Source organism: Equus przewalskii, chromosome 28 (assembly GCF_037783145.1).
Source record: "Equus przewalskii isolate Varuska chromosome 28, EquPr2, whole genome shotgun sequence".
Classification (NCBI taxonomy): Eukaryota; Metazoa; Chordata; class Mammalia; order Perissodactyla; family Equidae; genus Equus; species Equus przewalskii.
This window is the reverse complement of record NC_091858.1, coordinates 32,589,327-32,605,404: the sequence shown is the minus strand read 5'-3', so window position 1 is coordinate 32,605,404 and position 16,078 is coordinate 32,589,327. Positions and strand designations below refer to the sequence as shown.

General features: G+C 44.5%; 1 protein-coding gene across 1 annotated transcript; it reads right to left on the bottom strand.

The window, feature by feature from the left end:
* Positions 1-468: 468 nt before the first annotated feature.
* Positions 469-14,487, bottom strand: DEFB1 (defensin beta 1). The gene is made up of 2 exons (XM_008529642.2): positions 14,329-14,487; positions 469-700 (listed from the first exon to the last, which is right to left on the bottom strand). Exons 1-2 carry the CDS (start codon positions 14,387-14,389, stop codon positions 555-557), a joined length of 207 nt encoding a protein of 68 aa, XP_008527864.1. The 5' UTR covers positions 14,390-14,487; the 3' UTR covers positions 469-554.
* Between the last annotated feature and the right edge of the window lie 1,591 nt (positions 14,488-16,078).

Sequence of the window (16,078 nt, the reverse complement as noted above, 5' to 3'; positions counted from 1 at the left end):
TGCTGATGTGATTGTGGCGAAGTCAGAAATGGTCATCTGGGAACCCAGATATTAGGCCCAGCGAGTGAAACTTAAGAGGAGTAGTTTTAGGGTCATAACAGAGATTCTCAAATGCTAAGGTTAACCAGCCCACTGCCCCAGGCCAGAAAGGAGAAAGGGCAGCAGTTCTGGGCTCTGCAGATGGCCCATTTTACTGAACAGGCTGCTGAGACCACTGAATTTGGGCTGAGCTTCTGCAGCTCCTAATCCTCATCATGTATCCTTGATCTCATGTGGACCCTCTGCATGGCTCACATGTTGGTTCGGTAACAAAATGAAATAGAAATGACAAGGCTGAAGCCATGGTCATCATCTCCCAGTCCTGGACCCAGCGGGCTTTGTGGCCTAGCCCATTTCCCCTGTAACTCCTGTACTTTCTTAACCTCTTCCCAAAGGAGACACAAGATTAATTTTGGTCTGAAGGCGATATGCTTCAAAAAAAGGTTTCTTTTATTAAAACTACTATTACAAATACTTCATTTGGCTTCTGTGTTCTTTCTCCCATGGCTCCCAGCTCAGAGGCAGCACTTGGCCTTCCCGCCGTAACAAGTGCCCTCAATCTTGGTGAAGAGCGGGCAAGAGGAGAAGTGACAGGTGCCGCCACTCCTGGCACAGATGTAATGGTCAGACCTGTGGCCGAGACCCGTGAGATAGCCGACACCTGGGACAAGGGAAAGAAAACACTTCAGACTCATGGCTTGCAGCCACAATGACTTCAGAACATTTGGGAAAACATGTCAGGCAACTCTGCAAAGCCCTTTAGAGAGTTTTCTCTTCCAAGAACTTTGCACTCAGTTGATGTTTAGGAATGCTCAAGAAATAAGGCATCTGAAGAGCTTGCTCTGCCTGAGGTCTAAGCCTGCTGTGGCCCACCAAAAGCCAGCAATGAGCAGCAGGGTTCGGAGTGGGGTTTGCTTCTGCCCAGAGAGCTTTAAGGTGTGCAGGGAATTCGAGTTAGTCCCCAAGTAAGTATCCTACCACATTGTACTTCTGCCCAAATCCACATCCTCTGTTTCAGAAATGCTGGAGTATATTTCTAACTCCATGAGCACATCCTACACTTCCCTCACTCCTGTGCTCTTGAGCTATACCATTCCCACGGACTAGAATCCCTGCTCCCACACCTCCCCCCTCATATTTCTCCTGAAATCTATGATCCCTTAAGGTCAGGTTGAAATTATGGCTACTCTGTAAAGTTTTTTTATTCTGCCTTCTTCCCAGTATCACAGAATCTCTTAATTAGAACGTCTCCAGACTAGCCTTCTGCTGTATCCAATAGAGAACAAGCCCGCCCTATGAGATCGCTATCAAGTGACTATCAAGCCATCTTTTTGCATGCCTACACTGATAGGTGTAATGGACTGAATTGCAATTCTCTCACCACCCCCCCCCCCACCCCCATTCATATGTTGAAGTCTTAACCAGCCAGTACCTCAGAATGTGACTGCATTTGGAGGGAGGGGCTGTTAAAGAGATAGTTAAGGTTAAATGAGGTCATATGAGTGATCCCCAATCCCATACGACTGGTGTCCTTATAAGAAGAGGAAATTTGGACACACAAACAGTCACAAGCGATGCACACACATAGAGGAAAGACCACACGAGACCACAATAAGGATGTGGCCACCTGCAAGCCAAAAACAGAGGCCTCAGAAGAAACCAAACCTGCCAGCACCTTGACCTTGAACTTCCAGCCTCTAGAACTGTGAGAAAGTAAATTTCTGTTGTTTAGGTGACCCACACTGTGGTATTTTGTTATGACAGCCCTAGCAGACTAATATGATAGGCCATTGCTACCCTAGGAGATGGAACATTCTAATGTCACATATCTCTGCTTGTTGGAGAGGTGATTTCATGCCAGTTGAAATTGTGCTCTCAGTAACTTCCATCCAGTGGCATTTTTTCTGCTTTTTACAGTTGTCTAATCACTCTTTCAGAAGGCAACTCCAGTTTTAGTAATTCTGCTTTTTAAAAAGTCCTAATTTTTCTCAGTGCCTCGTTTCTAGGCCCTTCTCAATCCTCCAGATGTGTTCAGGGTTATCAATAGATTTCCTATTGAGGCCTGGAATAAATACAAAGTACCTTAGACATGTTGCACCTACCAAGAGCAAAAGAGGCTTCCCCTCTCTCATCTTGTGCACTGTAGAGCTGTGCTGTGTAATGTGGTAGCCACTAGCTACAGGTGACAATTTACATTAATTTAATCAGAATTACACTAGCCGCAGTGCAAGTGCTCGATAGCCATGTGTGACTGGTGGTTGCTGCATTGGACCGTGCGAATATAGACCATTTCCATCACTGCAGAACATTTTATTGGACTGTGTTGCTATAGAGATTGAAGGGAACTGAGAGACATTCTGGTTCCACCATCCAGGGAAGTGACTTGGGCCAAAGCCATTCAGTTATACACACAAAACACAGTCTCCTGATCTCCAGTGTGTATTCTTTCTGTACATCGTGTTGATTCCTATTGTTGCTGTCCAAGATTGTACTAGCCTCACCACAATGTCATCCTCAAGCAAGGTCATGGTCAACTAGATTCCCCAACTCTCCAATTCCAGCTTTTGTTTCCCTTCATCAAAGGCTTTCAGAAAGATACTTAGTCCAACCACGCTGCAAGATTGGATCCCTCTGACAGTATGTCCTCCAAGTAATTATCTGTTATTAGGAAGATTAGAAAGATCAATTTAGCTACTAAATTCAAAAGCTCTTTGAAATCATGAGGGTCTGTACATTACTGTTCTTGCTGCTGTTGGTATATATAATATATATATATGATGTCCTCTGCTTCATTGTGCTGGGTGAGCAGAGGAGACCCAAATGCAATCACAGCTTTTTAGAGCCCAGATGAACGTCAGAGCTCAACTCGTTCAACCTCTCTGTAGTCTTCTCTCAGAAGAAGCTGAAGTCCAGATATGCCTGTTAGGAATGCAGCCAGCTGAAGGCAGAGCCAGAAGCAGAAGCAAGTCTGCTGACCTCCACTCCAGCTCTTATTCCACCTCGCCACACTGCTGGTGGATTATGGCTTCATGACTATTCACGGGAACTAGTGTCTGGCATTAGCTTCAAGGATCCAGTACATTATAGAACACACAAGTAACAGCAACATATTTAGTGTCAGGGTCCTTTCATTAAATTCTGTGTTGTAAACTAATCTATGCGATTTTTGGTAAACCACTCAACCTCTCTGGGTCCTAGCTTCTCAAATTTACAATTGAGGAGACTGGATTATGTGATCTCATCCATTTCTAATACTCTAAGGTTGATCGTCTTTCCTTTGGTGGGGAACTAGCACGTTTATGGTCGCATTTAACCCTCCGAGGAGTGCACTGCTTTTTCCTAATTTACAGACAGGGAAACTGAGCTCTAGCAAGATTAAACGAATCATCCATTATCCCACAACAAACAAACCATGTTCTGCCTAATTCTAAAATCCGTGCTTCTGCCGCATCATCTCCCAGGAAGATGGGTTGGCTTGTTAGACAACTTTGCTAGAAAAGGTCGTCTTTGAATGGTGCTAAGTAGGCTTCTATACCAATAATTTGGGAAGAAGGAGGAGACAATATGGTCTGCTTTACTATTTGCTTGGTTGTGAAGCTTGAGGAGGCTATGTACAGTTCTGGTTTAAGAAAGCAGCAAAGCATCCCTGTTTTATTCTATTCTCATCCCTCCCTCCCCCATCCCCACCACAGCAATCGAGGGAGTGAATACAGGACCACATTTGTTTCTTTAATCAGTAGCCCTGTTGCAGCTACCTCATCTGATCTGGAGCTGAGGGTGTCTGGTGACTAGACATTTGGAAATGTTTGGGGACATTGTTATCACAACTGTGGAGGTGTATGTGGGGTGATGTTATAAGGATCCAGCAAATAGGGGCCAGAGATGCTGTTGGATACCTACAACACACAGAACAGCCCGCATACAGAGAATTATCTGGCCCAAAGTGTCAATAGCTCCACGGTTGAGAAATCGTTGTCTAGACCAGTGCTTCTCTATGCTGCATACACATTAAAACCAGCTGAGACACTCTTAAATATATTGATTTAATTGTTCTGGGGTGGAGTCTGTGTATTGGCACTTTACAAAACTCCTCATATGAATCTAATGTGCAGTAAAGAATTAAGAACTGCTGGATCACTCATTTTAAGTTTTAGATATATAAGAATCACCTGGAAGTTTTGTTAAACCACAGCTGCTGGGCCGCATTCTCAGAGTTTCTGATTTAGAAGCTGGCTTGGGGCCTGATAATTTGCATTTCTAATAAGCTCCCAGGTGGTACTGAAGCTACTGGCCCAGAAAGCACACTTTGAGAACTTCTGGTCTTGCTTGAGCAGTCCACGCTTCTTTGCGTCTAGCGACCTCTCTCATAGCACTTAGTTTTACCCTGTTCTTTACATTTATCTTTCCTTTTGCGTCAGATTTAACTGTGCACGTGTCTGTCTATCCTAACAGATTCCATGTTTCTTGACAGAAGAAAGGATGTTTACCTTGGAACAGGGCCTGCAAATATTTGTGGCATTTAAGCACCTCTGAAGATTTGGCTTCCAATAATAGTGGACCAGGCAGCCAAACCAGAACAGCCTGAACAGCTGGTACACACACACACACACACACACACACGTACCTTGTAGGTGTCAGAGAACTAACAATAAAGATTTACTGAGTCAAGATTTGGGAACAGACAAGAATGAAAGCAAGGACAGCACATTCTATCAATATAAAAAAATTGAGATTACTATAAATTTAAAAACTCGAATATTTAGTTGAAATAGAAAAGTAGAAATATTTTTCTATGCATATATTCATACTGAAAAATGGGATATTCACTTGAACAAACTTGCAAATTTAGTTGAGAAGAAAAATTCCTAGAAAAATGCAACTTACTAAAATAAACAAACAAGAACAGAAAATCTAAATAGTTCCAGAACTATTCCAAAAATTGAGTCCATAAATAAAAGTCTAGGCCAAGATGGATTTATTGGCAAATTCTACCAAGAAACAAATAAGAAATAGCATCTACACTACACAGATTGTTTCTCAGAATAGAAAAAGTGATACCTTCACCAACTCATGACATGATGCCAACATGGTCTTAACATCAATGCCTAACAAGATCAGTAATGCAAAGAAATGAAAGAAAAACAACAGGTCAACCTCCCTAATCAGCAGAAAGGCAAGAATGTTAAATAAAATATCAGTAAACAGAATAAAATCAGGTTCAGTGTATTTCCCAAACTCAAGATTTCATCCAACATTTGAAAATTGGTCAATGCCTATTATGATAAAGGAGAAAAATCACATGATCATCCAAAGAGGGGCAGAAAAACATATGAAAAAATTCAACACTGATTCCTGACAAAAAACTCAACAAGCAAGGAAATGGAGGGAACTACCTTCATCTGGTAAAGAGTATCTACAGAAGTCTACATCAAACAGGACACTTAGCAGTCAAACATTGAAAATGCTCCACTTGAGATTGGCAACAAGACCAGGATAACTGCCATCATCATTTTCATTCAACACTGTATTTGACGTCCTAGCCGGAGGAGTAAGAGAAAATTAAACAAAAGGTACAGGGTTCTAAAGGAAGAAATACAATTATTACTACTTACTGACATTATGATTTTGTGTAGACAGTTCAAAAGGAATAAACAAGCAAATTTAGCAAGTTTGCTATATACAAGATCAATATACAAAGAAAGAAAAAAATCGACTTGACTTGCGTGTATTAGCAACTGACAAAAAATAAAATTTTCAAAAAGTTTATCTACTTATAGGAACACAACATTTTTTATAAGTTAAAGGAACACAATGTTTTTTCATAAGTTAAAGAAGACCTAAATAAGTGGAAATGCTATGTTTAAGCATTGGAAGGTTAATATTTTAAAAAATGTTAATTTTTGCCAAATTAGTCTGCAGGTTTAACCCAATACCATAAAAACCCCCAGAGATTCTTCCAGTACCACTTGAAAAGCTGATTCTAAAATTTATATGGAAATTCAAAGGGTCAAAAATAGCCAAGACACTCTTGGAGAAGAAGGCAGGGGGACTTGTTTTGCTGGATTTCAAGACTAATTATAGAGCCACTGTAATTACACAGTGTAGTGAAGACACGAGGACAGACAGATATACAAATGGAGCAGAAAGAGACCATGCATAGATGGAGAATTGATGTAGGATAACATTGGCTCAGCAGAACAGTAGGGAAAAAATGGTCTTCTCAGTAGCTGGTTCTGGCACAAGTGGATATTCAAATAGAAAAAACCTTTACCCTTTGCTCACACCACACACACACTATAATCCATTGTCAGATGGATTGTGAGACTAAATGTAGAAGGAAAAACAGGAAGCTCTCAGAACTCAATATTGAAGATTTTCTTCAGGGCTTTGGGGTAAAAAAGATTTCTTGAGACATGAAAAGCACTAATTCTAAAGGAAAAGATATGACATGTTTAACCACATGAAAATAATGAGAAAAACCTCTGTCTAAATGTTTCCATTAAGAGAGTGAAAAATGAAAGTGGGAGACATATGTAATGCTTACAACTGACAAAGCGCTTGTATGCAGAACATACAAAGCACTACTACAAATCATAAAGAAATGACAGATAATATGATAGAAAATATGGAAAAACAGACACTTCACAAAAGATATCCAAGTGTCCAGTAACTATATGCATAGGTGCTCAACTTATTATGTTTCAGAGAAATGCAAATTAAAATTCCAATGAGATACCACTGCATTCACAGATGGCTGAATCTTTGAAATGATTGACATTATCAAGTGTTGGCGTGGATATGGAGCAATGGGAACACTCGTTTGCTGATTGTTGGAGTGTCAATTAGCATAGACAGTTTTGGAGAACAATTGGGTGTTACCTATGAAAATTCAATAGAAGTATATCCTATGGCGGAGCAATGCCGTGACCTCTTGTTTTCTAGCCAATTGACATGCGTGCACAAACCCAGCTATACTATTTAGTATGAATGTTAATGTGGTAAAAGTCTAAGAAACAGAGGACGTTATTACCATAAAAGCCAAACAATGATTACCTTTGGGGAAGGAAGGAGTTGTGACTGAGGAGGCTGGAGGATGGCTTCTTAGGTACCAGCCACACCCTATGTCTTTACTTAAATTGTGGTTACAGGGTGCTTGCTTGCTTTATAATAATTCATGAAATTATACATTCATGTTTCATGTATTTTTCTGGATGCACGTCATATTTTATGATTAAAAAAGTCAAAAAGCAAGAGTTGCTTCTGAAAAAGGTCTTCTGCATATTCCTAGTGCTGTGGACCTCCTGTGCTACATGCAACTTCCAGCATCCTCTGCCACCCCTGCATGGGTCCCTTTCCATCCACTCCCTGTACACGAGCTCCTTGGAAAACTCACAGCCCCGCTCTTCTCCTCCCCTCTCCCAAGAATGGGAAAATTTGCTTCCTTGAACTTGGAACTTATTCTTGTCTCGGTCCTCACTAAGCTGTCCTGAGAAATACAATCCAACACATCACTTGGTGGTCTCTAGAGTGCCATGAACCAGAGGAACATAGAAAAGAGAAAACTTACAGGCAAGAATGAAGGGCAAGAAGAGGGAGCGAGGAGCAGGCCTGTTGGGAAAGCAGGTTTGTGCCAGTTTCTTTGCTTGTGGCGAAAAGAGTGATTCTTTCCAATATACATTTATTAGGCCAACTACAGCTGGATTGTGAAATATCCTGCGTAAGTGCAACTGAAACACCAACTATTTTTCTAGTCAAGTGTAATATAGTAGCTTGAATGAAGGACGATTGTGATTAAGTAACAGGAAGCTAACTAGGAAATAAGGTGCCAATGGAAGACAATGAGAAGGAGGAGAGAACAGTTTATGGCAGGGAGCACCCAAGAGGCTGGACTGTTACAGAGTCATCAGAAAATAAGACCACCTCAAGGAGGGACAGACAACGACTTTTAAGGCTCCTGCGATCAAATATACTCTGTACAGGTCAGATGGTGGTGTTTCAAGAAAGAGAGATAAAAAGACTATAGAGAAGAAGATATATTAGAAACACAGAGAGAGATTTTTGGATTTTAAATAAAAGAGCCAAGAAGACAAAATTTCTTAAAGAGCCTTTCAGAGAATGAGAGAAGGGAGAGGAGGGAATCTGAGAACGGATGGGTAGTGATCAGGCTGTTGATAAAGGACTTGTTCTCTGGCATCCTACTCTGAAGTGTGGGCACTAAGGTTGGTCTGTATTATAGAATTAGAGCTAAAGTGAAGTTTTAGAACAATGTTAAAAGGGCAAATTGGAGAGCCGTGGACTAAAATATAAATTTCTTGCACTAAAAGACCACCAGGCTGAGGAGGGAGCGAGTTGCCAAAATGACAAGGGTTTTGGAGAAGATGAGGCCCAAACTTGACCGTTCCTGGGATCTATGCCCCCTCTCTTGCCCAGGACTTCCCCACGACCCCCCGCCTCCCCCCCGCCCCAGAATCAGCAGTAAGAGGACAGGCTTGGAGAAAGGTCAGGACCCAGAGCAGGGTTTACGTGACTGACCAATTTGAGATGAGTGAGGAGCAAACACAGATATGGTTATGTGGGAGCCAGAGAATGCAATCTAGATGTTTGCAACACTTGACCCACACCTACGGTGATACATCATTGAACTCGGCAGTGGGAAGCAACCTGAGACTGGTCATGAGTGAGGAATTAGCTTATTGGAGCCCTCTGGGCCTTGTCGAGTCAGCTATGGCTTTTCTCCTGTTCAGGACAATGTGGCTGGTTGGCAGGTGTGCTAGGAGAAGGGACATCCATAAGTCAGTGGGTGCCCTCCCCCTGGGGGCGTTGAAGTAGAGGCTGCTTGTCAATTCAGGAGTGGTCGTGGTGCTTAGACATGGTCAACTTCATTTCTATGGATCTTTCTAAGCAATCTGGGGATGAAATCAAATATACAAGCCACTCCTGAAAAACAAATAGTAAAACTCCAAGCCAAACTGGAATACAACCAAGGTCCAAACCCATTTTCTGCAAACAAGCAACCCATGAAGTCCCCATTCAGGAAGAAACTCATGCTGGCCCCTGCTTATCAACAACAACTCTTGCTGAGTTCAGGAAAGTTTTAATTCAATTCCTGTCTAGATTATTCTGGAGATGAATCCCTGTGCCTGTGACATTTCCAGGGGGCTTTGGCAAGTGTGAGGAAGGAATAGAGGATTCGGAGTCAGGGCTGGAGTCAAGTCCTTGTTATTTGCTGGCAGGGTATTTGAAAAGCAGCCTCTCTGAGATTCACTACAAAAAAAAAAATCTATAAAATGAGGGTAATAGTGGTCTCCGCGTGATGGAGATGCTGGGGACACGTAGCGAGATAACACTCATGGAGCTGCTTTATTCAGCTGTCAAGTGCCACAGATGGCGTTCATTCTGTGGCAGGTGTTTTGAGCACAGCTCTGTTTCCCTTAACTTGCTAACCAAGTGCCGGTGTTAAGCCTGGTTCGGAGCCTGCAAGGGCCCAATTCTGAGGCACTGGGGAGCATGTTTTTCTGGCTGGGATCCGGAGGCCTTAGCAGCCACATTCCTGGCGGCTATTGCCAGAGGTCAGAGAGGAGGAAGGAATTCGGGCAAGCAGGTTGGGGTGGCGATGACAGAGAGAGACAGTCAGGTGTGGGCAGGGCAGACAGGACACTGAGGGTCACAGAATGTTGGAGCTGGGAGTCATTTTGCCTAGTCCCTCATTTTAAAGGCGAGGGAACTGAGGCCCAGACTCCCAGTCTCAGGAATGCATGCAGTGTCCTGGAGGGAAAGGAAAGAAGGATAGTGACGAATGGCCGACAGGTCTGTCAGGGGGTTTGGTGAACTTTGCTCTACCGAGGTGCTGATCCCCTGGGAAAGGGTGCGCTGTAAGAGAAATGGCTCTGTTTATGGGAAGGACATCGCTGCCCCAGGCACTCATGTTACTCTCTTTGGGTCAGCCTCCACGCTGCAACAGAGCAGCCTCTTAAAGAAGCCATCTCTGATTCCATCACTTTCCTAGTTTAAAACTTTAGGGGCTCACACAAACCAGGTGCATTTCCTGCTGCATAAGGCCTCTCTTGACCCTGCCCCTCAGCCCCAACGACTCCTACCAGCACCTGGGCTGACTCTGTGCCTTGAGAGGTGTGTGGTTGTGGGTAGCTGAGTGGATGGCCTGGGTTTGAGTCCTTGCTCTGCCTGTTACTGGTCACATGACTCTGGCCAAGTTATCTACGATTCTTTTTATGATTCTTCTTTTTTTATTTATTTATCATTCTTCTTTCCCCAAAGGGGCATGGTGATTAAATTAAAAGTTAGCTCGGGGGGCCGGCCCTGTGGCCGAGTGTTTAAGTTCACACGCGTCACTGCAGCGGCCCAGGGTTACGCCGGTTCGGATCCTGGTGCAGACATGGCACCGCTCACCAGGCCACGTTGAGGCAGCATCCCACATGCTACAACTAGCAGGACCTGCAACTAAGATATACAGCTGTGTACCAGGGGTGATTTGGGGAGACAAAGCAGAAAAAAAAAAAAAAAGATTGGCAACAGTTGTTAGCTCAGGTGACAATCTTTAAAAAAAAAAGTGAGTTCGGGGCCAGCCCACTCGCACAGCGGTTAAGTGCACACTTTTCCACTTCGGTGGCCCGTGGTTCACCGGTTCGGATCCCAGGTGCAGACGTGGCACCGCTTGGCAAGCCATGCTGTGGTAGGAGTCCCACATATAAAGTAGAGGATGATGGGCACAGATGTTAGCTCAGGGCCAGCCTTCCTCAGCAAAAAGAGGAGGATTGGCAGCAGTTAGCTCAGGGCTAATCTTCCTCAAAAGGAAAAGAAAAAAGATAAAAGTGAACGCTGTTGTTTTTCATTTCTCTTTATCTCTGGGCTTTCACACATGCTGTCCTTTCCATCTGGTTTGTCCTTGCTACCACATGCCCTCTCACCTTTCCCTAGTTTCTCTAATTCAGGGCTGCAAATTCAGATACCCACAGCAGCCAGGCCGAAAACATAAATCCGTGAAGTGGGCTAAGATGAGGCAGTAGGGAGTGGTGGGGCCTGCAGTAAGAGAAATTGCCTGACTGGAGGAGCAGCCACTATCTAGCTGTGGCTCACTGTTGCCACAAAGGAACGTTGCCACATTTTTTGTGTGTTTTTAAGAGAAGATAAAAATCTAAATTGTATATGATATATCCTGATTTTTAATTGTTGAAAAGGAATGAAGGAAAACTTTCTTTTGAAAATACCATGAACACCACAAGGACTTCCATCTTTCCTCCACTTCTGAGCTTCCTCAAGAAAGCCTCCCTGGCTCCTCAAGACCAGGTCAGCTCCCATTCTCACATGTTCTCTTAGCACCCTGTACTTAATAGCATTTCACAACACAATTGTCATTAGGTCATTAATTATCTAATCAGGTTTTCTTGTCGTTTTCTGCTTCTAGAATATATGGTTATGAACTCAAGGCCTGTGTTTTTCTGGCTCTTCCCCTGTTCCCAGGGCAATGCCTATACAGAGAACACCGTTAACTAAATATTTGCCAAATCAGTGAATGAACAACCTCAGACTATCTTGATTTCTAAACACCTCGGCTGGATTCTTGCCTAGCTGATGCACTGACTTGAGTCACCTTGTCATTTTGACACCATTGTGTGTTCCCAGAAAGACCATTCATATGAGCTTAATGTGAGCGACCCATTTTCTTTTCTGATACAGACGAAAGTTGTTAAAAAAGAATGTGAAGTCATGACTTCCTGCAGCGACCACACAGCTCTCTTTCACCTGATGTGGGCCTTGATTTCCCCGTGTGTGAAATGACCAGGTTGGACTGGACGCATTCTAACGGCTCTTCCAGAAAAGGGCGTGACCTCGTCCCACATTTTGGCTCAGGGTGAGTCACACTGTGAGGCTGTGACCTGGGCAGCACCTTCTAGGAGCAGCACCCAGCTCCCTTCCTACACTAAACTGGGATCTGTTCATCACAAGGGCAATCAGTGCAGCCTGTGGGTGGTGGGACAGTGACAATAACAACCACACGACAATGGCAATGCAACAAAAATAACAGGAAACATCTCCAAGCAGGTACCTAAAAGGTGAAGCAGAGTCTATGTAAGAGCTGCCTGCAGCTGGGCCCAGCAGAGGCAGGCTGGGGGAACCTGCATGTTCTTTTTTGTTTTTCTGTCTTTTGCTGATGAAGATTGGTCCTGAGCTAACATGTGTTGCCAATCTTCCTCTTTTTGCTTGAGGAAGATTCACCCTGAGCTAACATCCATGCCAATCTTCCTCTGTTTTGTATGTGGGTCAACACCACAACATAGCCACTGACAAGTGATGTAGCTCTGCACCCAGAATCTGAACATAGGCTGCTGAAGCGGAGCACGCCAAACTTAACCACCAGGCCAAGGGGCCGGCCGCTGAAATCTGCATGTTTTAATACCCAAACACTCGAGGACTTAATTCTTCCTCCTCTTCCAGACAGCAGTGCCAGGGCAACACATAAAATCCCAGGCAGAAAATAGCTGTAAGTGTTGCTCCTCCTGTGGCCCTCTTTCAAAACGTGAACATCTTGGCTCAGTGCAGAAACATGAAGGTGGTGTTTGGTCTACACTGCTGTCTGGGGTGCTCAGAGCCTCCCCAGCTTCAGCCTGGGCATGGGAGTGGGCACTGCTCTTTCCTTTCTTGAAGATGAGCTCGTGGCAGCCAACCCAAAGGGAAAGGTCTTCTTGAGGTGTCCGGGCCCCATGCTGAGGACCCACGGCCTGAGAGGTTTCGCAGACAGGATTTACATGTTGTGAAAGAGCATCATCCAGCGGCCTCGCCTGGGAGTATCTGAGCTCATCCTCTTGTTACTAAGTGCTCAATCGTGTTAGCTAGCATTTTTATAATGAATAAGTTTATTTCTTCCTGCATTTCCTTGGAAACACTTTTATTTTCCATGCTTTGAATGAGATGCTCGTAATCTTATTCAGATGTAATAGACTGAAAATTACTCTTCATGTTAACATAGCGGCTTTCAAACTTTTTTGAGTTTGAACTGAACTGCTGTAAGAAATTTTGCATTCCTCCTCTGCACGCACACACGCACACACACAGCTGAAATCGGAGCCTAAGAAAACAGCATGAACACTTACTCCGCGGTGTGCACTGGTAGAATAGAATGGAAAAGGATAGAAATACTCCTTTGCAAAAATATGGTTGCAACTCAATAAATATCCATCTCTAGTCTAAAGGGTTCCAACTGGGAACATTAAAAGTCTACATTAGAATACTTTCATAGCTGGTTTTCAGATGGGGAAACTGAGGCATAACTGTAGTAAATTAGTCATATCTGTATGATAAAGGGGTGGCCTGGAGAAAAGTACAATCCGGTCTGTCAGAGAATTTCAGAGCTTTAATGCTTTGAGAGACAACTGCCACCACCCATGCATTTCGCAGATGAAGGAACTAAGGCCCAGAATATGTGACTTGCTCAAAGCCACTTAGAGAGTCACAGGGCTGGGATGAAATGTGTCCTCTGATTCCTCCTGCAGGGTCCCACCTTCTCTTACGTCAGGGGCACAGCTGCTTTGACCCAGAGGAGCTGGCGTCTTCTAGGCTGACAGAAAGCTCCCCTCCCATGTGTTGGGGAGATTTCCCACCCTGGAAAACATGAGTGGATTTCTCTAGGAAGCTCCATGACTGCATGAGGAACCCTGCCTGCCTGCCCACGAGGTGAGTCAAAAGCACCAGGTGAGCTAGCCTCGTGGGAGGGACGGGCGGTGCCTACTCGCAGCAGGGCACCTGGGAGGCCCCACCCAGTGACCTGGGCTGGGATCAGGCTGGCAGCCTGCACTCTCTCACCGGGACAGGAAGCTGGTCTCTCAATGTGAGGGGCCATCTTGCAAATGGAGTATGTGACCCTCTTTCACAAAGGATACTTTCTAGATGCCCGAGACAAAGGTGGGGCTAGGAGATGGTGGGAGCTGCCTGGGACTGGTCCCACATCACTGCCAAGCTCAGAGGGCCTGGAGCCCTAAGGGATGGACATGGACTGAGATGTGAGTCTATCTCTCCCCGAGCTGGGCTGCCTCTGGAGACCCAGGAGAACCAGCCCAGGTATGCAGGCTCATTCCCAGCTAGTCAGGGGATGGCATGCAGACCCCTAGCCTCAGGACGCTTGCCCACCAACTGCCCACAGGAGGCCACTCAACCTTGGGGATGCTTTCCTGCTGCCGGACCCTTAGGACGCAAGAGACAGCTGACCTCAGAGCTCAGTTTGCCCCAGAGTTCACAACCCTGGGAGAGAGTGCTCTAGCACGTCCGAAAGCTCACCTGAGGACATCTGGCAGCAGAAGAGGCAGAGGGTCAGCAGCAGAAAGTAGGGTGCCCTCATGGTCGCTGGCAGGCTGGTCCGGGATGGCAGGAGAAGGAGGAGAGGCTCCTAGGAGGCTCAGCTGACAGAGGCTTCCAGAGGCTGAAGTGTCCCTGTATTTATAGGGCTAGAGGATTGCACAATCTCATAGATGGATCTGAAGGGCAGTGTCGCAATCCAGGGAGTGAAATTTTAATAAATAACCCCTCGTGTCATTTGCCCTGGGTTGTCTGCGAGTCATGTGCACACACTTGTCTCTGTCTGGCTGCAGCTGGATTTAGCTCTCGTCCTGGAAACCTGGAGTGGGTGCCTCCTGCCAGCGTTGTTTTGTTTTCTAGGCTGGGCAGTTCTGATGGAGCTCCTGGATGAGGTGGCTAAGGCAGGCCCCTTCTGTTGGGATGGCTCAGGGAGCAGGTGGGGAAGTGGCCTCAGGAAGTTCTGAGCCAGGTGGCTGTCCAGCCCCCAGCAGAGTCAGTCGCTTTAGCTGAACTGTGTTCTCTACAAGGTGGCTCAAACTTCACCTTCTTCCCTTTCAAAAGCCAAGCCCGTTGTATTTCATTTAACCTCCAAGGATGGAGTTTTCACAAGGCCAAGGCTACTTTCTCAATCCTTTGCTTCTGAGCTGAACTTTCTCCTTGATTGACCAACATCACACTTCTTGTTTTGTTTTTTTTAAATAATTAATATGTCTCCAAGTCTTTTTAAATCTACGGGCCTCTTCTATTACTTAAAAATTTTTTTATTGAGACTTTTTTTAGAATAGAATTATATGTACAGCAAAATGGAGAGCAAGGTACAGAGATTTCCCGTTTACCCTCTGCCTCCACACATGCGCAGCCTCCCTCACTATCAACATCCCCACCAGCTGGTGCATTTGTTACAATTCATGGACCTCCACTAATACACCAACATCACCCAGAGTCCAGAGTTTACGTTAGGGCTCACTCTTGGTGTTGTACATTCTATGGGTTTCGACAAATGTGTAATGACATGTATCCACCATTATGGTATCATACAGAGTATTGTCATTGCCAAGGAAGTAAAAATCCTCTGTGCTCCACCTATTCACTCTTTCCTCCCCCACCCTTGGCAACCACTGATCTTTTTACTGTCTCTATGTTTTTGGCTTTTCCAGTATGTTATAGAGTTCAAATCATACAGTATACAACCTTTTTGGATTGGCTTCTTTCACTTAGTAATATGCATTTAAGTTTCCTCTGTATCTCTTCATGGCTTGATAACTCATTTCTTTTTAGCCCTGAATAATATTCCATTGTCTGGACGGACCGCAGTTTATTTCTCCATTCACCTACTGAAGGGCGTCTTGGTTGCTTCCAAGCTTTGTCAATTATGATAAAGCTGCCATAAACATGTGTGTCAGGCTTTTGTGAGGACACAAATTTTCAACTATTTTGGGTAAATACCAAGAATTGTGATTACTGAATCCTATGGTAAGAGTATGTTTGTCTCAGTGAAGACAAGGGAAGAGGGTGATGGAGTCATTAGGGTCTCAACTCAGGTAGTGAAGGGGAATTGAAAGAAGACATGGGTTCCAGGGATGTTAAGAAGCTGAAGTCAAGGGGACACAGAAGTAGATAGAATGAGCTATTTCAGGCTTGGACTAGAGAAAAGGGGACGTCATATATGGAGAGAATGTGAGTATGAGGAGGAACTGGTTTGGGGAAATGACAATGAGTCGCATACACGTTT